This window comes from Hypomesus transpacificus, unplaced genomic scaffold, assembly GCF_021917145.1.
Source record: "Hypomesus transpacificus isolate Combined female unplaced genomic scaffold, fHypTra1 scaffold_213, whole genome shotgun sequence".
In the NCBI taxonomy this organism is placed as follows: domain Eukaryota; kingdom Metazoa; phylum Chordata; class Actinopteri; order Osmeriformes; family Osmeridae; genus Hypomesus; species Hypomesus transpacificus.
In genome coordinates, this window is record NW_025813752.1 from 33,282 (window position 1) to 58,360 (window position 25,079).

The 25,079-nt window shown below is 47.2% G+C and overlaps 2 protein-coding genes across 2 annotated transcripts; one reads left to right on the plus strand and one right to left on the minus strand.

Annotated features, from left to right (window-relative positions):
• Positions 1 to 81: 81 nt before the first annotated feature.
• lsm11 (LSM11, U7 small nuclear RNA associated) lies at positions 82 to 4,155 on the plus strand. The gene is made up of 4 exons (XM_047013975.1): positions 82 to 615; positions 735 to 874; positions 1,053 to 1,136; positions 1,301 to 4,155. Exons 1-4 carry the CDS (start codon positions 108 to 110, stop codon positions 1,529 to 1,531), a joined length of 963 nt encoding a protein of 320 aa, XP_046869931.1. The 5' UTR covers positions 82 to 107; the 3' UTR covers positions 1,532 to 4,155.
• On the minus strand, positions 2,387 to 16,091 carry clint1a (clathrin interactor 1a). The gene is made up of 12 exons (XM_047013974.1): positions 15,919 to 16,091; positions 12,390 to 12,494; positions 11,804 to 11,900; positions 10,309 to 10,417; positions 9,160 to 9,327; positions 8,383 to 8,569; positions 7,984 to 8,206; positions 7,814 to 7,901; positions 7,441 to 7,506; positions 6,707 to 6,987; positions 5,840 to 6,011; positions 2,387 to 5,241 (listed from the first exon to the last, which is right to left on the minus strand). Exons 1-12 carry the CDS (start codon positions 15,957 to 15,959, stop codon positions 4,955 to 4,957), a joined length of 1,824 nt encoding a protein of 607 aa, XP_046869930.1. The 5' UTR covers positions 15,960 to 16,091; the 3' UTR covers positions 2,387 to 4,954.
• Positions 16,092 to 25,079: the final 8,988 nt, after the last annotated feature.

Genomic DNA, 25,079 nt, shown 5'->3' on the forward strand with positions numbered 1-25,079 from the left:
CATAGTACTATTGCGTCCTCTTGTGGTGGACTACAGACATAACAGAGGGACATTTACTTTCCCAGAATGCTAAGCTAGAGACGTGCCTGCCTACGGTCGTTTCAAACATGGAGGAGAGGGAACGAAGAGAGGAGAGTTATCCGGAATCAGAGAGTTATCCGGAATCAAAGAGTAAAGACAAATCCCAACCAGTTTCTAGCACTCCTCAAAGAACGGAAAAGGATTCGACTACGAATCGGGATACTAAAGAAGAAGACTTTGGTGCTAACCAGGACGAGGACGTTGGTGCAAAATTGGACGTGAGCTCAGATAAGTTTGATCCACTTCTGGCCTTGTACTCGCCAGCAGTGACTCTTCCTTTTCCTAACATCAAGTGCTTCAACAACATAGCCGAGTATGAGAGTTTTCTGAAGGGGGGACGGGGCAGAGCTAAGCCGGAAAATGTGGAGAAAAAGAAGCGTAAAGCGAGTAAGGGGGTGGTGGACCCCGAGCGCATTGAGAGACTGAGGAAACTCATGGTAAACAACGTTCCTGAAGGAGACGAAGGCGCCAGTCAAACTCAGAGGTCTAGAAGGCACCAGAGGGCTGCTAAAAATGTCCTGACAAGGATGCCTCGTACGTCATGACACTTCTCTACATGCACCCAGTCGTATACATCTAGCAAACTCATGCAACATTTGATATGATTATAAGAGTTTCTTGACATGGGTCGTTTCTGTTTCCTCTCTGTGCAGTACATAAAGGCAGTCCACTGGGACAGCTGCACCGCTGTGTTGAGGAGAGGATAAGGGTCAAAGTTCACATCAGAACATTCAAGGGTCTTCGAGGAGTGTGCTCCGGCTTCATAGTGGCTTTTGATAAGTTCTGGAACATGGTAAGACATTCAGTCCCAATAATGTCTGACATCTTGTCATCTTTTTTATACTGGCAAGCTATGGACTGGAAGCCTAGTCCCACAGGAAGCTAGCTAGTGGTTTTCCAGTATTATATAAGGAGTTATTTCCATTCTGTGCTAACCTGTGTCCTGTCTCCCCTGTGTGTGTTTGGACCAGGCGATGGTGGATGTTGACGAGACATACAGGGAGCCCCTTCTAGGAGAGGCCTTCTACCATGAGAAGGCCCTCACCGTCACGCGGGTAGGTGGCATGACTCCGTCTCTCACCAGAGGGGAAGAGGACAACACAGTTGCAGCCATAGTTGAACTGTGACATAGTCGGGGATCTTATTTACTGCAGTTTGGTTCTTGGAACTCGGCTCTCCTTTGTATAAACTTGTCTCTCATTTCCTTTTTGTCTCTCAGCTGATGGAGAAGCTGAAAATCCAGGAGGGCCCAGAAGGGGGTGAGAGGAAGCACACAGCCAAGGGAAAAACCAGAGCCCTACAGCCTCAGCCCCAGCCCCAGCCCCCACCCGAGAGCCAGGCGGGTCAGAAGAGTGCGTCCCAGCCCTATGGGAAGGTCCACACGCGCCACATCAACCAGCTCTTCATACGGGGAGAGAACGTGCTGGTGGTTAACCTCCAGCCTTGCTGAACACGCTGGCCTGGTGGCGCGGCAGGAGGGGAGTCCTCTACTGAACGATCTACTGTATAGACTTGGATGAAACGGGTCGCATATATCATATTGATATATGCATTCTTTTTCTGCAGATATGACACATTTTTCTCATAATCATGTGATGTGATCACTCTCAACAGATAGTCTCAAATGGGATTCAAATGTCATCCTCCAAACCCAATAAAATGTCCCACACTGTGGCTGGTGAGCGTCGAGTCAGGGTAAGGTGCACCTGTCATCCAGTAGGTGGCAGTATAAACACGCGTGACGAGAGAGCGCTTGTGAGAGCTTGTCCTATTATGTGCTCTTTCCTTGTCAGTTGGATCAGTGATGGCAGCACGGTCTCTGAGGACCTCATGAATGCATTATGAATAATTGAGTTTGTGAAGTTGGAGATTGCGTATGGCACTCAGAAGCTGTTATTTGTCTTGACGTTCCAGATTGCCTTTACTCTTTAATGGGCACATTACCCATAAAAGCACAAGTTTCTGCATCTGATGGAAATAAAAATGTAAAAAAAAAAAAAAAAGGTTAAATGAGGATTGGAGATGCACGCACATCGAATGGGACAAATTCAAGTTTAGATACATTTCCTGGTTTACTTTCCCATCGTTTCCTATTCATCTTTTGTTGTTAATAAAGGAATAAAACTGTATTTTTTGTATCCACAAACCCGTCAAGAGTGAACTGTCCTGGAGTGTGTGGGTGAAAAGTCTCAACAGGATTTCATATTAGGTATCCATTCAGATTCAAGGTAAGGGATCAATCATTTCCCGGTGTCAAGTTTGAAACATGCAATGTCAGCACAAAAAAAACACTTCATTAACAAAGCTCAATCAACTGTTTTTATTCTCGTAGATAAAGATCATGATGTGAAATTCAAATCAAACAGAAGACCAAAGACTGGAAAAACGTCATTTTCAAAGCGTTTTCGGTTTTGTTGGTGCTTGTTTTAACATTTTCATAAACTAGTGTTTTTACAATCTTGTATCACAGAAGATCTATGAACAATTTGAAGTAGAAAAACAAAAACAAAACTAAAAGCATAAAACCCCCTTTAGGATAATATCATTTAGAAAAAAAAGAAACGAAAAACAAACGAGAGTAAATAGATTTTGGTCATTGAAACAGGTAATGCCTCACCCTAGAACTGATCATTCAAGGCTGCTGTGGACTGTGTGTGTGTGTGTGTGTTTGGTGGCATTGGAGTAAGACCCAGAACAACCAGATAGGACCACACAGCATCAGTCTCCAGGGTCCTAGTCAGCTGGTTCCCCTCAATGCTAGAGAACAGATGAGTCACAGGTTTTGACAAACCAGATCATCTTTTTTTTGTTTGTACTCTTCTCTTTTCACCTAGAACTTGTGACTGGTTAAAAGGGTAACCAGTCTTGTATGGTCTATGGCTCTTTTGAGGACTGTTGTCCTGTTCCGGCTCCGTCACATAACACATGGATGGAAGTGTACAATCGGACCTACCAGTCAGCTCGCAGCTGACAGGTCTTGTGCAGAATGTGCTGGGCTAGCACACCCACTCCACATAACAGTCACGTCTGGCTACCACACAGGCCTACATACATGCCCTGCACACACGCTACATCTCATTGGTCGCCGATTTCCCCTCGCTCTCCTCCAATCGGATTCTTTACCTGGGAGGATGGGAAACTACCAGATTGTAGACAGATCATAGGTCAAGTGTCAAGCATGTAGATTTGTATTTTGCTTTTCATTTAGGTCAGTGCAGCTGTAGGAAAGGAAGCACATGTAGAGTATTGAGCTGCAACCGTAGACGTGTCGTTGCACACAGAACAGACTTGCATTTACAATCATCAAAGCAAAGCCTTTGATATACTGTGTGTTTTATGACAGTCGAGAGAACGGCCGTGAACGTTTCTTACTGTGTATCAGATGTGTAAGTGTGTGTGTGTGTGTGTGTGTGGGGGGGGGGGTGTCTTCAAACCCCATGTCAAGTCATCACTGGCATGAGTTGGGTGGTCCACACTTCAACCAAGTGTACAGTGGAAATGAAAAGAGATGAACTCCTGAAGCAATAGGCCGCTAAACCCTCCCTCTCTGATGAAAATATGGAAGCCAAGTCAGACACGGGGGGGCCGGGTAACAATACTATTAAGATGGTTCCTTCCTCGCTGCCTCCCCCAGGATAATCTCTCATGGGAACACGGCTGGGTGGGTCAGAGGGAGGAACGAGGTACCTCTGGCCAACTCCAAAGCCAGGTGAGCGACAGACAGACACACAGACACAGTGCTGTAACATTCTCCACAGTAACTGTCACGGAAGCTGCAGAGCTGTACGGTCGGTATGGTGAGGAGGTTTCTAATGGAGAAGAAGAAGGCAACTGACTTCCAGGCACTGCAGGCGTGCTGCTGTATTAGAACGACCACACGCAGCCACGCCCAGTGGCTCCTACACTACTGATTATCTCATCTGGAGGCAGAACTGATTATATTTCTGAGCTATAATCCCCCCCCCCCATATATATATATATGTGGCACAACTATATATATATACCCATAAGAAAGGCCACAGAGGCTATCTGAAAATGGAACAGCTTCCTACATTCCCCCCCCCCCATCACAAATCACAATTGTTCATTTGTTAGGCATAGTAAAAATAAAAAAAAAAGTATCAAAAGACACTGACGATGTACCTCCGTTTGCTTGTATGGTCTTGATTGACATTGGATTCTGTCCAATCGATACGGCCCTCTGCCTCGTCATTGTCTATTGTCAAGTACTCAATAACTTATTCATCTGGCACCAACAGGCTATTTACAGTTAGAGGGAGGAGAGAGGAGTCGGGAGGGTGACATTATTATGGTTCTACGGGGGAGTTAAGATGGCTGCTCAACAACAAATACGTTAACATCGTGTTAATCAAACCTCAGTCAATTGTATTGAATGCATTTTTTTTTCTTCTCACAGAAATGTTTGAATAGATATCCATACTAGCGTTTTTCCTCCTCTCTCGCTCGATCAGCAATATTCTTGTGATTGAGGTTGTAAAGCAACGACCCTCTGAACATTCTGACGGTTTCGACATCCCTCTCTTTCTCTCGCTTTATCACACACGCACGCACGCACTGCCAGCTGGGGTCCCCCTCCAGAAAGATCATTGGTTTCCGACTGAGTCAAACATTCATGTATTTAAACGCATCTTTACACCTCAGAAGAAGAAGAAGAGCGGAGGAGAAGAGAGAGGCCATGGCGTGATCGTTGCTGTTAGACACCATTCCAGTTTGCAGCTTGTCACAGCCCTTCACGGACGGACGGACAGAGAAAGAGAGAGAGAGAGAGGGGGAGAAAATGGGAGAGAGAGAAAGAGAGATAGAGAGAGGGAGGGAGAGGAAACGTCGCCTCCTCCAGATCCCCCCCCCTCCCTCACTTCCCAAAGTTGCCGAAATCTGCGAAGGCGTCCTGCTTGGGCAGCATCCCCATGCCCGGGTTCATCCCCATCGCTGGCATCCCCATGCCCATCGCCCCGGCCATGCCCATGCTGGCCTGGGGCCCTCCCATGTTCATGCCCATGGCCATCATGCCCTGGTTGGGGGCCATGCCCATCCCCATGCCGGGGTGCATCATGGGAGATGTAGGCTGCCTGATGGCTGCGGAGCCTAAGTTCATGCCGGCGAATCCCTGGGAGAGCATGTTGACCGGCGGCTGGACACCTACAAGCCAGGACAGAGGGGGGGGGGGGGGGGGGGGGTCAGTTAGAGATTTTCAACACAGTGCTCATGACCAAAACCAACCACTTCCAAGTCCCACCTGGGACACTAGAATCTTGGACCGCCCGACTGTAAGCCTGAAGTTGTGCCAACCAAAAGATAGCAAACTCTAAATGACCTCCACAGCCCTAACTCTGTTGTATGTCGTAGCACAGCAGACCCACACCGCTGTTAAAGGTGGAGCAGCTGTGTACCGGACTAAACCTTGTTTGTGGATTGGTCGTTAGCATTGTAGCTGAGTGGATGTCTAACTACTTAACAGATACCGTATCATGTTTTACCAGTGTGGTGTATCCAAACTGAGTTGAGCCTAAGTGCTTTGCGACTGGTTGGGACACACTGGCGTTTATGAGAATTCTGCACCGACCAAACCCGAACGGCGTCCATAAATGACGTACCCGACATATTTACAATCTGCCACTGTGTTGGAGCCCTAATCCTAAATAGCCTATAGAGTTATGTAACGTGCTATTCCAAGTGGGGGCTGGTTAAAGCGTGCGTGGAGTTGAGAAGGCCCCCAGGGGCGTGGCTGGGGCCTCACCCTGCTGGAGGGTGTTGAGGGTGGGCTGGCTGGGCTTGGGGGGCTGCATGCCCGGAGACAGGAAGTCCAGGCTGATGTTGACCGCATGGTTGGACCAGGTGGACGGGAGCATGGCCTTGGCCCCGGGGCCCTGAGAGGCCATGCCCTGCTGGGGCTGCTGGGGCTGCAGCGGCTGGAACACACACACACATCAATACATGAATCAACACTTAACCAACAGTGTCCCTCTCCCCTCGTCTGAGATATTAACCGTTCTCTGTGTGTGTGTGTGTGTGTGTGTGAGTGTGTGTGACGGATGAAGTCCATCTGTGGACGTCCTCCACAGTAAAGAAAAACAAGTCGGTCTTTAAGTAGGTCAACCTTTCACATGCAAACGTGGCGTTGAAATGCTTCAGTTGGGATGTTTAATGATGTGTGGTATCTAACCGGTTTCTCCTCGTCGTACAGTATGTCTGGTTGACAGGGGAGGGGGAGGGGGGGGGGTCTCTAGAGGGTGGAGCATCTGGATCCTGTTAGCACTGCTCACCACGTCTCTGTCAATATGGCCCACACTCTCCCCCCCCCATCCCCCACCCCCCCAGACCTAAATACAAACCGATGTGCAGTTATCGTCTATGCACTCTATACACAAAACACCGGGAACAAATCTTCCTGTGAGAAAAACTGTACGTTTTGTGCGAGCGATTGCGAGTTTTTTCAGATTGAGTGTGTGTGTGTCTGCTTTCTCTGTATCAGATTGACTGTGTGGATGTATGCGGCATATGTATGCGCACACATGCTTCAGAGTATGTGAGAGAGATAGTGTGTGTGTATACATGCATCAGTGTGTGTGTGTGTGTGTGTGTGTGTGTGTGTGTGTGTGTGTACCTGGGACACAGAGTGAGGCATCCCAGTGCTGCTCATGCTGTGGGAGCTGCTCATGCTGAAGTTGAGGCTCTGGGAGGCTGACAGGGTCTGGGTCTGGGACGGCCCCATCAGGTCAAACAGGTCTGCTGAGGGGGCCACAGGGGCCAGGCCAGGGGTCGGGCTGCCCATCGCGGCCCCAAACAGGTCCACCCCGCTGGGGGCCAGAGGCTGGGCGGAGGGGGGTGGCATCTGACCTCCAGGGAAGGCGTTCCAATCCCCAAATTCACTGGTCCCACTCGGGGCTGGGGAGAGACAGAGAGAGAGACAGAGAGAGAGACAAAGACAAAGAGAGACAAAGAGAGACAGAGAGAGAGAGAGACAGAGAGACAAAGAGAGAGAGAGAGAGACACACACACACAGAGATAGATAGAGAATGAGACGCTGATATCAGACAACATTTTTTTAGTTTACTTTCAAGTTTACTTTCTTTATGTCTCATTTCAACCCAACCAGGAACCATCCAACTGAGAACCTACTATAATGCTGCTGCCTTACCCCATTACACTGACTACTGATACAAAGACTAGAGGGGTTTCTTTCTGTCCTCCCCCATCCTTGTCCTCTGTAACAAGGCTTGATGTATGTCTGTTCTGGTTATGCAGATCAGCTAGCAGGCTCCATATGGCTGGGACCCCTGTCCACCCTCAAAATATCCTGTCACACACACACACACACACACACACACACTCACTCACCAGATCCTGAGGCGAGGCTGGCGGAAGCAGGAACAGAGGAGAAGTCAGCAAATCCATCTATGAGGCCTGAAAGGACACACACACACACACACACATTTGACAACTACATTAAAGCTGCCTATCCTGTTCCCATTCCTCCAGTGCCCCATTAGGAGTGAGTTAAGGTAAAGGAGCCATCAGGGCTAGGAATCTAAACATCTGTTTAGACTCCCCCCCCCGCCAGGGACTACAGTAGGAACATCTGCTGCACTTAACTCCTTCACCCCCCCCTTCCTCCACACCCCCCCCTTCCTCCACCCCCCATGTGAGCTCTGTGTCCCCTGCCTCAGGTTACATGTTCCTCTTCTAGGTGTGTGTGTGCGCGTGTGTGTACCTGCGGCTGCTGCAGGCTGGCTGGGTCCTGTGTCGACCATCAGCAGGTCATCTAGACCAGCACTGGAGGCAGCTGCTGCAGGCTGGACCTGGAGCACAGACACCAGACATGAGGATTCTGGCGCACACACACACAGACACACACAGACACACACACACACACACAGACACCTGTTTGGTGCTGCCCGCTGGACTCTTGTCTCCTGTGTAGTGGGCCGCAGCTCCCAGGTCTACCGTTTTGGAAGGCACGCCCCCTTTCTTCCGCGTCGCCGTGGTTTCTGTCGCCTGGACGATGTGGACACTCTTGGTGGTGACCGTTTCCTCCTCGTCTTTGAACTCCGACCTCCCTGACTGGCCGTTACGAGACGGGCAACCTCTCTCCTCCTCGGTGTCACTGCGGAGACGGGGGAGGGTTAGGTGGGACGTGGTGGTCACATGATAACTCGAAAAACTATTAGATCTGAACCCCTCTATCCCTCCTTCCCTCGCTCCCTCCCTCCCTGGCTCCCTCCCTCGCTCCCTCCCTCCCTAGTTGAGTCCTCCCTCCCTCCCTGGGTGATTCCTCCCTACCTGAGTCTGTCCGGGGAGTCGTCTCGGTCCTTCTTCCGGAACTTGTTGATGGTGTCGTCGATGGTGCTGCCGATCTTGTCGCTGATCTCCCCCAGCTTCTCGCTGAAGGGGAAGGGCCCCTTGCTGCGGTCCCAGTCCTCCTCCCACTTCCCCCGGCCCTCGCTCGACGAGTCGTACCTGTCCCCCGCTGCAGCACAACACATGGAGGACCAGGTTACAGGACTGACGCTTCAACGTGTGATGTGTGTCTGAAGGAGACAGTTTAGCTAGAGTTGACCCATAGTGTCTAAGTGATGGAAATATATAGTCAGAAGGACAGATATGTACAGAGACAGAGAGACAGATCCGAACACAGAGAGAGACACCGACAGACCCACACAAAGTGAAAAGCCGTGCAGATAGGCAGACAAACAGGCATAAACCGAGACAGCCAGGAATATTGCAGCCAGACAGGCAAACAGGCCCATGCAGAGGGACACCCAGACAGACAGACAGGCAGATTGCAGCCAGACAGACAGCCAGACAGGCCCATGCAGAGGGACACCCAGACAGCCAGACAGATTGCAGACAGACAGCCAGACAGCCAGATAGGCCCATGCAGAGGGACACCCAGACAGACAGCCAGACAGCCAGATAGGCCCATGCAGAGGGACACCCAGACAGACAGCCAGACAGCCAGATAGGCCCATGCAGAGGGACACCCAGACAGCCAGACAGATTGCAGACAGACAGCCAGACAGGCCCATGCAGAGGGACACCCAGACAGACTGGACATACTGTAGCTTCGGTAGCCTCCCATGCTGTCGGACGACACGCCGATGAACTTGTCCTTGTTCTTCTTGGCCTTCTTCCTCTCCTCCCTCAGGCGGTCGTCGTCTTGGACCAGGTCCACCATCTCCTTCACCTTCTGACGCACGTTCACCCCCTGGTCCTTCCCATTCTCATCTGGGAAGATGGGCGGAGGGCGGGAGGGGAAAGGAAACAAAAAAGAAAACAGATAGATATATAGATAGAAAAAGATAAGATACATTTAAAAGAATGGCAGTTACTGAATACTGGTTTGTTTGTGGCAAAGCGACACCGCAATAACAAAGTTTGCGACTCCAGAAACGACACCTCGAATGAGTTCCTCTGGATGCCCGTCAAAATGAAGCGGTTCTCACAAACAGGAAAGGGAAACCCTCTTTTGCTTTTTGATCAGTGCTGTTGGGGCTGTTTGCTGGCAGCCACAGGGAGCGCAACGCCTTCTTGTTTGGGACTAACAGGCCTCAGCCACATGTGCTGGGCTGGTGTGAAAGCAGCTTGGAGCAGGGCAGTGTGGTTGCAGGCTTTAAGCACTGCTTAGTTAGGGCCTGCATCTATTCAGCACAGCCAACACTGAGGCCATTGTCTGACCGCACACCAAGCTTTTGATCAGAAACAAAAACAAACACACACACACACAAGTGTCAAACGTTTCCTGGGGAGGGGGCGCGCGGGGGGGGGGGGGGGGGGGGGGTGATGGAGGGAAAATGAAGACACAGACAAAGCCTGAGATAAATGGACAGAACAACATTTGGCCAGCCAGTCAAGGCCAACCAGGCAGCCAGAGCCAGCCAGCCAGAGCCAGCCAGAAGAATCCAGCCAGCCAGAGCCAGCCAGAGCCAGCCAGAGCCAGCCAGAGCCAGCCAGAGCCAGCCAGAGCCAGCCAGAGCCAGCCAGAGCCAGCCAGAGCCAGCCAGAGCCAGCCAGAAGAATCCAGCCAGCCAGAGCCAGCCAGTCAAGGCTAGCCAGCCACAGCCAGCCACACCCAGCCAGAGCCAGCCACACCCAGCCAGAGCCAGCAAGAGCCAGCCAGAGCCGGCCGGAGCCAGCCAGAACCAGCCAGAGCCAGCCAGAGCCAGCCAGCCAGAGCCTGACAGACAGACAGAGGCACAGTGTACTTGCCTACGAAGTGGAAGCTCTCCAAAGACCTGAGGTCGAAGATGTGTTCCCTGGTGCTGGTGACCACTCTCTCGGAGCCGTTCCTGATCAGGTGGGCCAGCAACAGCAGAGACTGGGGGGGGGGGGGGAAGAGAACACCTTTCTGTTAGACGGCACCCACATGCAGCATGGTGTTGCAATGCAAATGCTACTGTTGTAGTCTCTGTCATTAACATTTACTTACAGACTCAGGCTTTCATGACTTTTATAACCAGCAAGAATAACCTGTCAGTCAAGTAAACCGCTGTGGTAGAGTCACTGTATTTATCTGATTTGGGTGGACAATAGGATGCAACATTTGGGTCAGGGCCTTGACCAACAGCCGAAAAACTCCAAGGCAAAATAATCCTGGTGTTCACTTCCTTTCCCTTTGCTCACTACAAGCTCCTACTAGTGAGAAAGCTAAAAAGGATGTCATAAAAGCATACAGAGCTATCAAATATGGGTTGCAATATACAGTGAGGAAGTTGATTAAAATATGGTTTAAAGTTTCGCTTCTGCTTTTGCTACCTTAGATAGAATATCAGCACCATCCGGAAGCCTTTATCTTAAACAAATAAATATGTTGATTTCTTCAAAACACGGTGTCTTGAGTCCAAATGAAAATGTGTTTTAGAAATGTAGAATGTATTTTGGGACAAATCAAGTGGCAGAGATGATCCCGTAGGAATGAGTGGCTCAACACGGCACCTTGTAGGTGAACGAGTGACCTGAATGTCACCATCAGCTCTCAGCGGTAACCGTACACTAAATCTACTTCCTGAGGAGAACGATTGACTTTAGTGTGAGTAAAGTGCTGCATGACTGTTGTCATGTAAGAGTTATTTAACAGTGATAACCCATAAAGCAATGACTGTGGCAGGCATCTCCTCAGCCCGCGGTCTAAACTTTAACATTGGCGAGACGAGGTTCTCTCCAAAACACACATCAATCTCAGCTGTAATGGCTTTTCACAATATTATACACTGACTTTAATAATGGGTAAATATGCAAATAGAATTGACCTGTCATATTAAGGAATAGTATTGGTTATTATTTAACGCAGCTTGCTGCTTGGTTAGAAAACTGCCGTAGATAACTTCGTTATCAAAGCTACCGGTAAGATCTCATTACCTTAACGAGGTGGAGCTTGGCAAACAGTACCCTGAAAACATGCACAAATAGGCGTTTGGTTCGAAAACTATCAGAGACAACTAAAATCCGCTTTTGGATTTGAAATGAAAGTGTTAGGTTACAGCACTCGACACAAGGAAAACAGGGCAACACTGAAAGGTAAGGCAGGGAGACACACCATGCATTTGGACTTGCAGGTGTTGACAGGACGATGCGACGCAATGAGAGAGTCACCCTGCTAGGGTCATCACCCTCCGGAATACACTCTGATCTGATCCCCCCCCTCTCTCCTCCGTGACGCGCCCTACCGCGGGGTGACATGACGGCGGGCTGCTCTCTGACTGACCTTGTAGACTCTCCTCCAGTTCTTCTTGTTGTCTCTCAGCATCCGCTGCCACAGCATGTTCATCACCTCCGGGAACTGCTCGTACATGAAGGTGCATCTGAAGAGAGGGAGGCAGGGAGGGGGGTGAAGAGAGAGAGAGTTGGAGAGAAGGAGGGAGGGAGGGGGGTGAAGAGAGAGAGAGTTGGAGATGGAGGGAGAAGAGAGAGAGAGTTGGAGAGAAGGAGGGAGGGACAGGGGGTTAAGAGAGAGAGAGTTGGAGAGAAGGAGGGAGGGATGGGGGTGAAGAGAAAGAGGGTTGGTGATGGAGGGAGAAGAGACAGAGTTGGAAAGAAGGGGGAAGGGAGGGTGAAGAGAGAGAGCGAGGGTAAAGAGAGAGAGGGTTGGAGAGAAGGAGGGAGAGAGGGTACAGAGACAGAAACAGGGAGGAGAGGCCCGTTAGTGGATGGTGAAGATGAGGGCTATTTGTCACACACACACACAGACTAGCTAGTCAGGTCTCACACGCAGCTATGTGGTCCATGCTTCGGATTCCATTCTAACTGCAGTGTCGGTCCCGGCGTGTTGCCGTGACGACTGGCGTCCTCACCTGGAGATCTCCCCCATCAGCTGTCCTGAGGGCCCCCAGGGGTCGTCGTTGGTGGCCTCCCTCACCTTGGACTCCGTCTCCGAGTAGTTCATCACCACGTTGGTTCTACACAAGGGGGCGGCAGGCGGGATTAGAGACAAACACACACACACCCACATAAAGCATTCTGCTCAGCAGGGACAGTGAATATGGGCGTGGTAGACAGGCTGTGCAGTGAATGGAGGGTGTGTCACCCTGACAGGATTTATATTCATGTCAATGCGCAGGCTAGTTGGTCTGGCCTGCATTAGACGCTGCTTTCAACCGGGATCGTCTAAGCCCTCACTGGAGAACAGGTTGAGCAAGATGTCACCTCCAATAAGTGGGGGAGGGGGAGGGGGGGCAGAGAGGCCTGAAGGCAGGACATTGGATGATTCAGTATGATGGCGACATTGGCTTTGCATACTGCATATGCTCTTAAAAGGAAAAGCAACAAAAAGAAAGGGTAACCATGGCGCCAGGCTAAATCACAGCATTTGCTCAGAAATGTGTGCTGCAGATATTACGCCAGAGACTCAACAGGGTTGACTAGTTTGTTGAGCTGAAATTCCCAGGCCGGTTGTCTGATGATGACACAACAAACCAGGCCAGCCCGTTGCAGCCCCGCGTCCCTTCCCCTGCACAGCGAGCAGTGTGTGTGTGACATCCAACAGCTGAATGGGGACCGTCAAGCACTCGAGGAAGTACAGCAAACATATGATATGACGTAGGATAAAACAACAGGCTCGAGAGAAATGCCAGCTCTGTGGTTGGTCTACAACTGGAGTCTGGACCCTCCCCTCCTTGCTCATTTGGCCTGACAGCCGTCAATCAGGCTGGTACAACAGCACCTGAGATCACACACTGCATGAGATGCAGTCAAATATACAATCACATTTACATTGGTTGCTCATTTGTTTTGATTGGTTAGGCCTATGTATTTAATATTGTTGTTGTTCATAGTGTCGTTATTTAAATTGTTTACATGTCCATATGTTGAGTTCTTTGTCATTTGTATTAAATGTTTTATAATCTTTCTTTTTTTCCCGCCGGTCTCTCTTCCACTTCCTGTTATTTGAGCAGGTTTGTATTGAGTCAGAGGTCGGGTTGTTCCCTAAGAGGCCGGCCTCTGCTCTGCCACATCAGCAGCAGAGCCCCAACAGAGCCCAGCCCAGCCCAGCCCAGCCCTGGGCCTGGGCCTGGGCCTTGGCCTTGCCTGGCCCTGGGCAGTATTGATGGGTAGACCAGACTGACAGGAAGGCTGGTGACAGACAGGGGACACACCCGCTCTGTGGTTACACAGCCGGGATTCACAGCACTGGGGGCCAGGGACTGGGGCTGCTAGGCCAACCATTCTCACTTATCAAGGACTTCAGACAGTTGACCTAATCCACATTTCCTGTAACGACTTAGTCAAAAACATTTCATGAAAATGATAGGCCAATGCCTGGGTTTAGTATTTGAAACAGCTTATAAGAATAGTATGTGAAACATAATTTACATATAGTTCAATAGGCTGTGTGTCCTCAGATGTATTTTTGCTCTGCGCTGAGGACAAAGGATTATGACTGTACTGAGATGAGTGATGCAATCCACATCTTTTCTCTGATCAAGTAGAAGTAGGGGCTGGGCCGATATAATCTTTGTGTGTGTGCACATTTCCGTTTCAGTGCAAAATTGACAACACAGCTATTTCATTTCCTGGTTGATTTAGAGAGGCAATTGATGTGTTTTGTTAGCCTAAATCACACCAATATACAAAGTCTATTCTTCGAGATTCAATGTTGCTTTTGTGGAACACACAGTCAGAGTCCTGCTCAAGACTCCATATCCCATCATTCCTCCACACGTCCCCTGCTTTCCAGGACACAGCGGCCCTCAGTACACCACAAGAGTACCACACAGTACACAGCACTACACACCAGACCCACACACAATACAACCAGGAGAAAACCAGACGTCGACTCGGCTCCGATCCCACGTTTAAAGACAGCGTGTCTCCCGCCCGCCTCTCCCTCACTTGCCCTCTCTCCATCTCATGTGCTAGAGAACACACTACAGGGGGGAACCAGTGGAAGGGCTTTGACTTTTAAGAGGAATGCACTCAAGGAGGGAGATGGAGGGATCCTGCTGTTGCCAACTTGCCCAGCCAGTCATTACACCTTTGAAGTGAAGGGTTGTGCAACAGGACCAGTTCGCCATGCCGTTACTCACCACTGAGGATGACAGTCAGTAGGAGCCCTGATAGGACAATAGATAGGTACACAATGTGAAAGGAGTGGCTATTACCGCCGGAGCCATTATACTACGTTGGCCTAGTTACTTGGTTATCCAATGTAAAACACCCAAAGATCTGCATTACACGATAACTCTCTCTCACTGTTTTGCCGACTGTAAGATCCCGGCAGGTAGCTCAAGGATTCAACAGTTCAAAAGTGTGGGAGATCATGTTATAATTGCAATGTTTGCAGCCAAGTTACTCATTACTTTATTTTATACTGAGTTATCAGTCACTGTATGGGTTAGCCTAAGAAGGACGTTTGTCCCCATAAACAACACAAAAGATTTGAAACTGGGACGTGTATTACTTTTTTTATGGTACGGCTTCCGGTGATATTTATGACTAGGTAGCTGTAAAAGTTTGTTTACAGAGGATTGACGATTCAAGATGTAACACCCGGAAGTTGCCATATTATGCAATCGTCTTAACCTACACTTCATTAAATGTACACAAGTTATGTGTCTAGTTTCTAGTCAGATTAGTTCGACATTATATTATAAGATAAGGACAAACAACTACACTCAGAAACCCTGATCAATCATTAATTGATACACTGTGGAGGGAAAGTGACTAATCTCATACCTAACAATTAAAAAACACAAGGGACTGGTACAAGCCTAGCAGTGGTTGACAGACTGGGCAATTATTTATTGACTAAAAAACTCATTATGCTACATGTCAAGCTAACGTTAGCTAGACAATGTGTGGAGTACTCTGATGGGGACTCAAGATAGCTATCATGTTGAAGAACGCTTATCCAGATGTTTGCACACAGAGTTATGTTGGAAAAATGATAAGTTATGTCGTTGCATAGTAGTTAGAAAAAGTAAGAACGTAGAGCTAGCTACAGTCAAATCGCTTCATTCCAGGGAATAGTCGGAGCCTGCGTGAAGAGCTGTCAAACTAGCTTACTTAGCTCGCTAATTAGCTAGCTTGTTGCACTGTCGAGGGAAGATAGCAAAACTGCCCTCTCTTCAAAATTGTATATCATTTTCTCCCAAAAGGAAGTTAACAGTCTTCCTAAGAAATTCAGAAAAACGAACGTGTATCAATAAATTAAATTGTTTCCTCTCTTCTTTTAGTTGCGACAACTTGCTAACGACTTAGCTAGCTAGCTTGCTAATGCGACGTGACGTCAAAGTTTTGGATACGTGTCTCTCTATATATCAAACAGGTAAACAGAAGTCTTCAAAACGGCGAATTAGTCTAGGATAAAACTATAAGACTTACGCTTTGTCAACCAATTCTCGAACTTTCCACATATTCAGCATCTTGGCTCTCTGGAGAGGAGCTTTCCGCCTCTGTAACCCTTATTCCAGTCCTGAAGACAATCACCGAAACCAAACCTTGAACTCTGAAAAGTAAACTCTTAACCTCTCTCAAGGCAGGAGGAGTGCTCGCACTGGGCAGGACAGGTTACTACGGAGAAGGCATTGCAACACCACCGAAGAAGAAATGCGTTAAGTAAAATAGGGAGTTGTAGTTCACTATGTAGCATGCTGTTTATCACATGGGATAACATGATTGATACAATTTAGGTAATTGTAAATCAGTAGTTGGCTGTGTTTGTAATTCCTCTATGAATGTGTCTTTATTAGTGGCAAATTAAACACCCTCCCCCAAAAAATCAGCAGATGATGTCAGCAGCCAGTGTTTACAAAATAAAACAACTGTTGTGATTGTTTCAAAGATGCGTCTCAGAAAATGTTAAATAAATGTCACTTAAAGACATCCAACCAGCCCCAAAAAATATTTATTAAAGTATCAATCAGAAACACGTAGCCTGTGCCATTTTGAGAACTGACTTGACCTACAATTCAGCATTCTGCATCATACAATAACATTCGAAATAACTTCACTTTGGTGTCCTCAATCTCTCTTCATAAACCTTTCCATGTTATGGACCTGTGTGTGATATTGTGTGACAGGCACGGCAGGCTACTTTATGTGTCAACCCAGATCAATCACTCCCTCTTCTGGACAAACAGGGACACATCAGCAAAATAGACAGCTTGAGTCAAAGTGTTCAAGCCACTTTTTCCCCTCCAATCTCCATTCTATTAGGATCTGTTCTATAGTATTGGCCATGCGACCAATACTACAGAAGTATCGTCAAGGCATGTCTAGAACACTTGTTTTTCTTCTTCTTGTTGTTTGCTATTGCTATATGGGGAAATAAAACTGATGGTTTCCTTCATGAAGATGCTTGTGCATGAAGAATGCAGCTGGACCTTTGTTGGGTTAGAATTAGAAACAACACAATGGGCAAAAGACAATCCATTTGAGAGAAAACAAGAAACCGCACTTATGGACCCAGAATGCACTGCACCCAAGGGAGCCACCTCAATTACCACTACACGTCCAAAGAAGAGGACTCTGGGAGAAGTGATTGCAGGAGATGGGTTTGTGTGTGTGTGTGTGTGTGTGTGTGGGGATGTGTGTGTGTGTGTGTTAGAGTTTGTTTAGAAAGAGAAGGGAATGGAGGGAAAGGCACTCAGTAAAAAGAGATCTTTCAGAAACACTTTGCCTCACTGACGTTGACGTAAATGGTTGATTGACATGCACTCCTCTCAGAAACCAGAGCCATCGTCCTATCTGCCAAGCATCAGGCAGGGCCCAGTCCTCAGGGACGGGTCTAAGTGGGAAATGATGTTGCTTAAGACACTCTCAGTCAACAGTGTGTGTATGTGTTGAATGAATGAAAAACAGGGAAGGAGACAGGAGACAAGTAGATGAAGGGGTTATTGTTTAAAGCTTCTCGTGTTCCTCTGAAAATGTTATATATTTGCATTTTTGTCCATCACAGGGCACACTCAACATTGAGATTGAATTGAGCATTCGCAAATGCAAAATTCCATACCATGATAGAGGTCAGTATTAGAATGTTAAAACAACATTGAATGCATTGAAAAACAAGCATCACACATCACATGTCCCGTGTCAAAATGTATATTGGCGAGTAATAGACACAAATTGTAACATTCTCTCTACATTCCCTCCATTACAAAATGTGCTGCCTCTGTACATTTCTGAGTTGTGTGTGAAAGAGAGAGAGAGAGAGGGAGATAGAGAGGATGCAGTCTTTGATCCATTCTAAACAAAGCTCAGCTCTTTAGTACTGTATCTTCCTTGTAACTTCCTTGTTGAGCTGAAAGGATCCATCAGGCTTCCAGACAGGCAACAAGTGGAGATGAGAGAGCACACTTACCTGGTAATCCAACAGGACTGAACTGTAGAATTGTCTGTCACTTACTGGAAATGTCCAGAAAGGTGAAATGGACGGTCTGAAATCAAACAAAATAAAGTATTAAAAAGGAATAATGTTCAGTTACCATTCCTGCTTGGCTGAGATGCAAGGGTGAGAGGGCCAACGCCACAGAAATACGAATAAACTACTTCGGTCTAATAAAAAATGATATTTTCATGACTGTCTTTGCCACTGTTGAGATTGTGTTCACCAAACCCTGTAAATCTGTTGGAAGGTTCATGAAGCTTCTTAGACGCTGATCCAATAGTTGGAGGAGATTCCAAGGGGCACCACATCAGGTTAAGATTGGAGCATAGATCCAGACTCAGGGTATAAGAATGGAAGCTCCTCTCCTCTTTCATGACCTGAGGGCGACCAGCAGGTATCCTAAGAGGGAACCTGACAGTCTCATTGTAGTTTCCACAAATCCATACCTGTTCATCCAGTCAGTGATAAAAAGGAATGAACTTGGGGAATTAATGGGAATCACAATTTAAATTCAAATAGCTTTCATGTGACTGCTCTTGTGTTCGGATGCAGAGACGAGTTGAAGACTGAATGGGGGTGCAACAGTGAAGACAGGACCGGAAAGAAAGGAGAAGAACAAAAGCAGTAGCAAAAGTGTATTTTTGTTGGAGGCTGAAAAGGTGTTCAGCCTGACACCAGGAGGCAGTGTGACTCTGCCCCAGTGTTGGAGGAGAGGGGCTGCACCAGTGTGTGTGTGTATGTGTGTGTTTGTCAGTCAGTCAGTTGAGGGGGAGGAGATGGGTGGGGGTTGTTTATGTGACTGAAGTTCCCATGACAAATGTGGTCAGTCATCGTCTGTGTTCGGGAAGGGGTCCCAGAGTTCTGAATAAAACAAAAGACAGAAAGACAGTATCGCGATCCAATTATGCTATTATTCCTTGTCTGTAGACATGTGCTTTCAATAAGCAGAAACACTGCTTGGCTTTTTTTCTTCTCCTTTTTCTCCTTCTTCTGCCCTTTAACCGTGTCATTAGAAAACAATGTTCTTTGTTTGGACTATTAGCTGCAGTGAGCTTTTGGTGCCGCCTTCCTCCTAACCCTAAGACGAGCTGCTGAGCTGTGCTCGCTGTCAATCACAGTGTGGCCTCTCTTCCTGTCAGTCTGTTTGTGACTGCTCTGTGTGTGTATGTGTGTGTGTGTGTGTGTGTATGTGTGAGTGTTTGTATGTCTATGTGTGTCTCTATGCTGTTTTATCACTGCTGGCATATTTCAAGCTGTTATTGTTGGCCCTTGTTTCAGCCCACAGTAAGGCCCTTTGTCCTTTTCCCAAGCGATATAACCTCCAACACATCACATAGTATCTGACCCCTGTCTGCTTGACACATGACAGATCCTCTGTGTGTGAGTGTGTGTGTGTGTGTGAATGTGTTTGTGTGTGTATGTGTGCTTTTAACTGCATTGTAAAAACTCTTGTCTGTGTTTGACCATATCCCGTTCAGTTGTAGTTTCTTAAATCTCATGTTGTACACTTATGAACCACTCACGCTAGCATGTCGTGTATGGACTTAACGTTTCCCATTTTGTAGTCTTCACAGACATTCTCAGTGTGTATGTCCTCTAATCACCTAGAGTATGTTTCTGGTGCCACTTGACCAGTGAGATCATTTTTGATATGGACATTGCTAGAACAATGAGACCGCTTGTTACATGTTCAGAGTCACACACAGGCCCTCAGTGTCACCCCACCCCCTGCTGTGATCCCCCCCCCCACCCCCCCACCCCCCCACCCCCCCTGCTGTGATCCACCCCCCCACCCCCCCACGCCCCCCTGCTGTGATCATCCACACACACAGATGTTCCTGATAAGACCCAAGTAGCCCTCGCATTCCTGCGGATAACCAGCCTGTTTGTTTTCCTCCGCGTGCTGGACACGACTGCCACTTTCCCTGGTGAGAAAAGGAGAGGGACGCAGGACAGAGAGAAGAGAGAGAAGGAGCGATACGTGGGGGTTGGGGGGGGGAGAGAGAGAGTGTGACAGAGAGAGGGAAAGAGGTATTTAATAGAAGCCAACCCCCAACCCCCGTACCCCGTGTTCCAAACTACTTGTCATCGGCACCATGCTAAGAACGCTCAGCTCCCATGATTAAGGGCTGACAGATATTCAACGTATTTAAGTAGGTGATGTCACCGGGCTTCAGGAGCTCCAACACACACACACACACACACACACACACACACACACACACACACAGACACACTTACACTCACACACATGAACAAACACACAGTCACGCACGCACGCACACACGCACACACACACACACACACACTCTAAGGAAACCCTGTTCCGGCACTGGGAGCATCTGCTACTTTACAACCAGATTGAATTAGCAATTACAGTGAGTAAAATGCAGGGAGAACATCTGGAGTGGTAAGCATTGCATGATATAAATCTGAGATGGAAGGAATCTGAAATGGAGCCAAGCGGAGATTTTCAAGGGCATTGTTTCTGATTGGTCCTGATGATGTTCGTAAGGTTTCGGAAGTTGGAACAGGCCAGAGGAAGAGGGGGAGACAGGACAAGGCTGGAGGAGGGGTGAGAGAGGAGGGGGGAGAGAGGAGGGGGAGAGATAGAGGAACCGATCAGGAGAGGGGGAAAGAGATAGGAGGATAGGGGACAAGAGGGTCAAGAGGTACTTTGTGTGCGTGTGTGTGTGAGTGGGGGTCTGTGGCAGAGAGAAATAGAAAGAGAGAGAGATGGAGAGAAAGAGAGAGAGAGGCTGTTAACAAAATGCCTACAGCTTCTTAGATGTTAATGAATCAGATGGGACTACAGGTAAGGACTTAGGAGCGCCAAATCATAATTACTAGGGCTCGGACATGGAAAACAAACATAGTATACGTGAGCTTTGTATTCATAAACGAATTTTTACCATCATGTCCATTTGGGTTCTGATCCACACATAAATAAATGAGAGGTTGGAAAGCTGAATTAACATTTACACATCTGGTTTCGTTATTATTGGCACTATAAATGAGTCAGGCAATTTGTTTGTGCTGCTGTTATGTAGTAATATAGTCTAATTATCCATCGTTGGGGAAATGATTATGTATGAAGCAGAGCCCATCACAGAGAGGCATGAGGCAATCGGAGAGAGAGAGAGAGAGACAGAGAGAGAGAGGAGAGAGAGAGAGAGAGAGAGAGAGAGAGAGAGAGAGAGAGAGGAGAGAGAGAGGAGAGAGAGAGAGAGAGAGAGAGAGAGAGAGAGAGAGAGAGAGAGAGAGAGAGAGAGAGAGAGAGAGAGAGAGAGAGAGAGAGAGAGTGGGAGATGCAATGTTGGCATTGGGCATCAGGCTTTCAAACTTCAGGATTACCTCATCTAAAACAATTTCTATCCCACCCTCTCTCTCTTTGTTTAATTCTCTCAATCTCTCTCTCTCTCTTTTTCTCTCCCTCCTCGTTCCACCCCCCACCCGAGTATCTTTATATCTTGGATCAGAGAGAGCTGGATCTGGAAGACTCCATCTAACATTTGTATTCCATAGAACATCTGGTAGTATTGCATGTGTGCGTGAGTGTGTTTATGTTTATGTCATACATAAACATGTTTGTTTATTGTTTTCCAAAGGTTGCACAGAGGTTGCAAAAGCATACAAACAGTATTCCTATGGGACTTTGTGTTGCCATGCCATGTGCATTACTTACAACCCTGGACTGGGTTCCAGGCATCATGAAAGTGGCCATCATCATTGTCACCACTCCGGCAAGGCTACAGCCGGACCAGTAGCACAAATGAAGAAGAGTGAGAAGAGGCAACGAGAAGAGTAAGAGACTCAGAGAGCCCAAACGAACTCCTGAAAAGTGAGTCGAATTTGGATATGAAGGACGCCATCGAATAAGTCTTATCAATTAACTGCCAAAGTGATGTTTACACAAGCCCACACCAAGGCCAAAGTCAGGGAGAACAATTCAAATAGGTCAAGGTTGAGGAGAAAACAAAAGTGGATTAGCAGTCCGGGCCTAGACGCGTTCCTAATTTGTATGCTAATCTACCTCATCATCATCACAGGCCGTGTTCCATTCTACATCTGCATGCACTCATTTAATTATCCAAACACAATTCACAAAAGTCACTGGAAACAAACCAAACCAAAATAAAATAATTTGCATATATTTAAAAGAGCAGATACTGTCCCTCGGGGTTGGTTAATATTTCAGAGGCGTAATAATAATATGCTAAATCATTCACATTTTACCCAATACCAAAACAAAGTGGCTTTGTCGATGTAATTAGAGCTGTTTTGGAGTTGAATCACCCTGGAAAATGACCATGTTTTTCTCTTTGGGAGACCAGTGTGCGTATGCATGGCTGTGTGCGTGCGTGTGTGTGTTTTCGCTCATATTGTATTGTCACTATTCCTCCCTGTTCCTGCAGTCTTCGAAAATAATTGATTAAAGAGAGAGTGTGTGTCTCGGAGCAGTTAATGAGGTTTAGCCCCAAGAGCTGAGATCTGTGTGTGTGTGTGTATGCTTGTGTGTGTGTGTGTGTGCATGTGTGTGTAGCTCAGCCCCAGGAGTAGACCATTGTTAATTGGCTAAGACTTCCAGTGCAGGGGATTGTCAAGGGCACAGTGCTTCCATGGTTTCTGCAGAGAGTAATTCATGTAACTTTATAATCGCCTCCATTTCTATTGTAGCCTAGCTGGAGGACGCCTGAAGAGGAGAATACTGATAGCAGTCTGAAACATTGTCGTGTTGGGACCAGAATGTAACTGTACTTTCAGACAGAAAGAGAGACGATGTTGGAAGAGAGAGACACGGGCAAAGATAGAGATGGAGAGAGAGGAAGAGAGAGAGAAAAGGCAAGAGTGCAAGAGGGAAAAAAGAATCATAGAGAAACAGGAAGACAGAGAGAGGAACCGAGACAGACAGAAAGAGAGACAGAGAGGTCTTTCCTGCTCTGGTCTCTACACAAGCTTGTCCGTCTACACATTCCTGTGCGCGGCAACACACATGCACAGCTCTTCTCAAACAGCAAGAAGCATCAAATCTTTCATGTGGAGCGCAGCCCAAAGTAGAGCAACATCTTTCACCGTATGTGTGTGTGTGTGTAACCCAGTCCCTCGGGACATAAGCACGTCCTTCCTTTGTGTTTCACATTCAAAGGTTCCTCTCGTGCAGCTGTCAATCATTCTCTCAGCCAATCAGGACCCCTCATTCCCATTCTGTTTATAGATCAAGGGTGATTTAAGTGTGTGTGTGTGTGACGTGAGTGGAATTGCACCATGACTAATGTTATTACTGTAAATATTCATATTGCCCTTGCTCTTAGTGTTAGTCAAACTCAACAAATGGAGAAGTGCATATTAGGCTACTGTCCTGTACCCCAGAGTAGGCTACTAATACGCTACCATACGATAGATCAGCATACTGTACCATATGATAGGCTTCAATACTGTACCATACAGAAGGCCACCATAGTTCCAAGCAGGGCTGGACTGGGACAAAAAAATTGCCCTGGCATTTTTGCTCTGACTGGCCCATCACAATCGGTCAGACAACACCGGAGCCTGTTAGGAGATGTGATTGGGACAGCCCAGTATCAGTATGGAAAATGAGCCAATGGGCATCTGTCCCTGCTTTATGGGCCTGTCGTTGGCCAATTTTAAGTTTATAAAAAAAATATACATAAAGATTTATATGACTAAAATTAATACGTTAATAACCCAGAACAAGTCATATTTTGTTGATGTTTATTATACAGCAGTATAGTTTGTGAGTGAATAAAACTCCCTCACAATTAAAATTGTGTTCCTTCTGAACTTAACTAAGTTAAGTACACCCTTTTAATGTTATTTAACCCCCCAAAAAATCATTTATTGGGGTAAGATTTTAGCAGATGAAATAGATTGAATAATTTTTGCGATTAATTGCGATTAATCACGATCAATCATATGAAATAATGCGATTAATCACGATTAAATAATTTAATCGCTTGACAGCCCTAATATATATATATATATTAAATATCATTTCATATCCGACCTAAGTGCGTCGGCCCATCGGGCATTTCATACGGTCTGCATGTAAATCTGAGGTCCTCTGACGTGCAGAAGGAGAAACCATATTCTTTTTGTGAATGTTTGTTTGTTTGTGTGTATCTGAGTGTGTGTGCTGGATGAAGTCTATCTTCTACAGCGACACCCACCTGCATGCACCTGGATCAATCTAAGGTCTCTTAAGGAATTTGTGATGTGTCGGATGGGCAAGAAACAAAGGTTGCACTCTACGTTTCGTCTTCCTAACTGAGGGATGAAGAAATGTTAGATGAGGGGATGAAAGTGGATGAGTAACAATTGAGGAAGTAAAGTACCAGGAAGAGAGGGACAGAGGGATGAAGGCAGATGAGTGGGCTGAGGAGGATAAGAACTGATTAAAAAGAGTCAAATACATAAGAACTGCATGCTGAATGTATATACATTTCTCCTGCTGTGTCTGAGTGGGTCTGTGTGTGTGTGTGTGTGATGATAAAAGGAGTTCAGCTTCATGCACTGGCACTAACTATTGTGTTGGAAGGTTGATAGCAACCCAGATATGTCATGCTTAATTTAGTGTCTAAGAGCACAGGAGAGAGGGGGAAAAAAGAGCTAACGAATGAGAAATATACGTAAATGTAAAACTGCATACTCTTCTATGCATTACAACACTCTCAGATTCATACACGCACACACACACCCTGTTACACACACATTCACACACACGTTCACAGGAGACTGAAATCTGACATGGAGCAGGAAGACTTACTTAGGCTTCCTGCCAGCGAGACTGAGAATCGGACTGACACTCATCCGTCTCCAGCTGCTACATGCACCAGCTGAAACGCCAGCACACGGGAGAAAGAGTGGGTGAATAAAAGAGAGGAAAGAGGGAGAGAGAGAGAAGGAGAATGGAATAGGGAACACCCGGTACACCCCCTCACCCCTCCTTGCCTCCATGCAATGATCCTGACTGTGTCAGTGAATGCACAACACCAGTAGAGTTGTGCAACACCAGTAGAAAGAGGCTATACGTCTATGGTATCTCATTATGGGCTTTTTTTGGTTTGTGTGCAGAATGGAGCGACACTGGAATAGAAGAAACACAGATAAGGAGAGAGAAGGGGGGCGGCAGGGGGGG

Bases quoted from the DNA above. Each gene is read 5' to 3' on its own strand.
- clint1a (XM_047013974.1), bottom strand. From the start codon at position 15,959: ATGCTGAATATGTGGAAAGTTCGAGAATTGGTTGACAAAGC. The intron at 10,418-11,803 runs GTCAGTCAGAGA...CCCCCCCCCCAG, and splicing joins ACTGGAGGAGAGTCTACAAG to TCTCTGCTGTTGCTGGCCCA. The intron at 7,507-7,813 runs GTACACACACGC...GTGTCCTTTCAG, and splicing joins CCAGCCTGCAGCAGCCGCAG to GCCTCATAGATGGATTTGCT.
- lsm11 (XM_047013975.1), top strand. From the start codon at position 108: ATGGAGGAGAGGGAACGAAGAGAGGAGAGTTATCCGGAATCAGAGAGT. The intron at 875-1,052 runs GTAAGACATTCA...TGTTTGGACCAG, and splicing joins TTGATAAGTTCTGGAACATG to GCGATGGTGGATGTTGACGA. The intron at 1,137-1,300 runs GTAGGTGGCATG...TTTGTCTCTCAG, and splicing joins AGGCCCTCACCGTCACGCGG to CTGATGGAGAAGCTGAAAAT.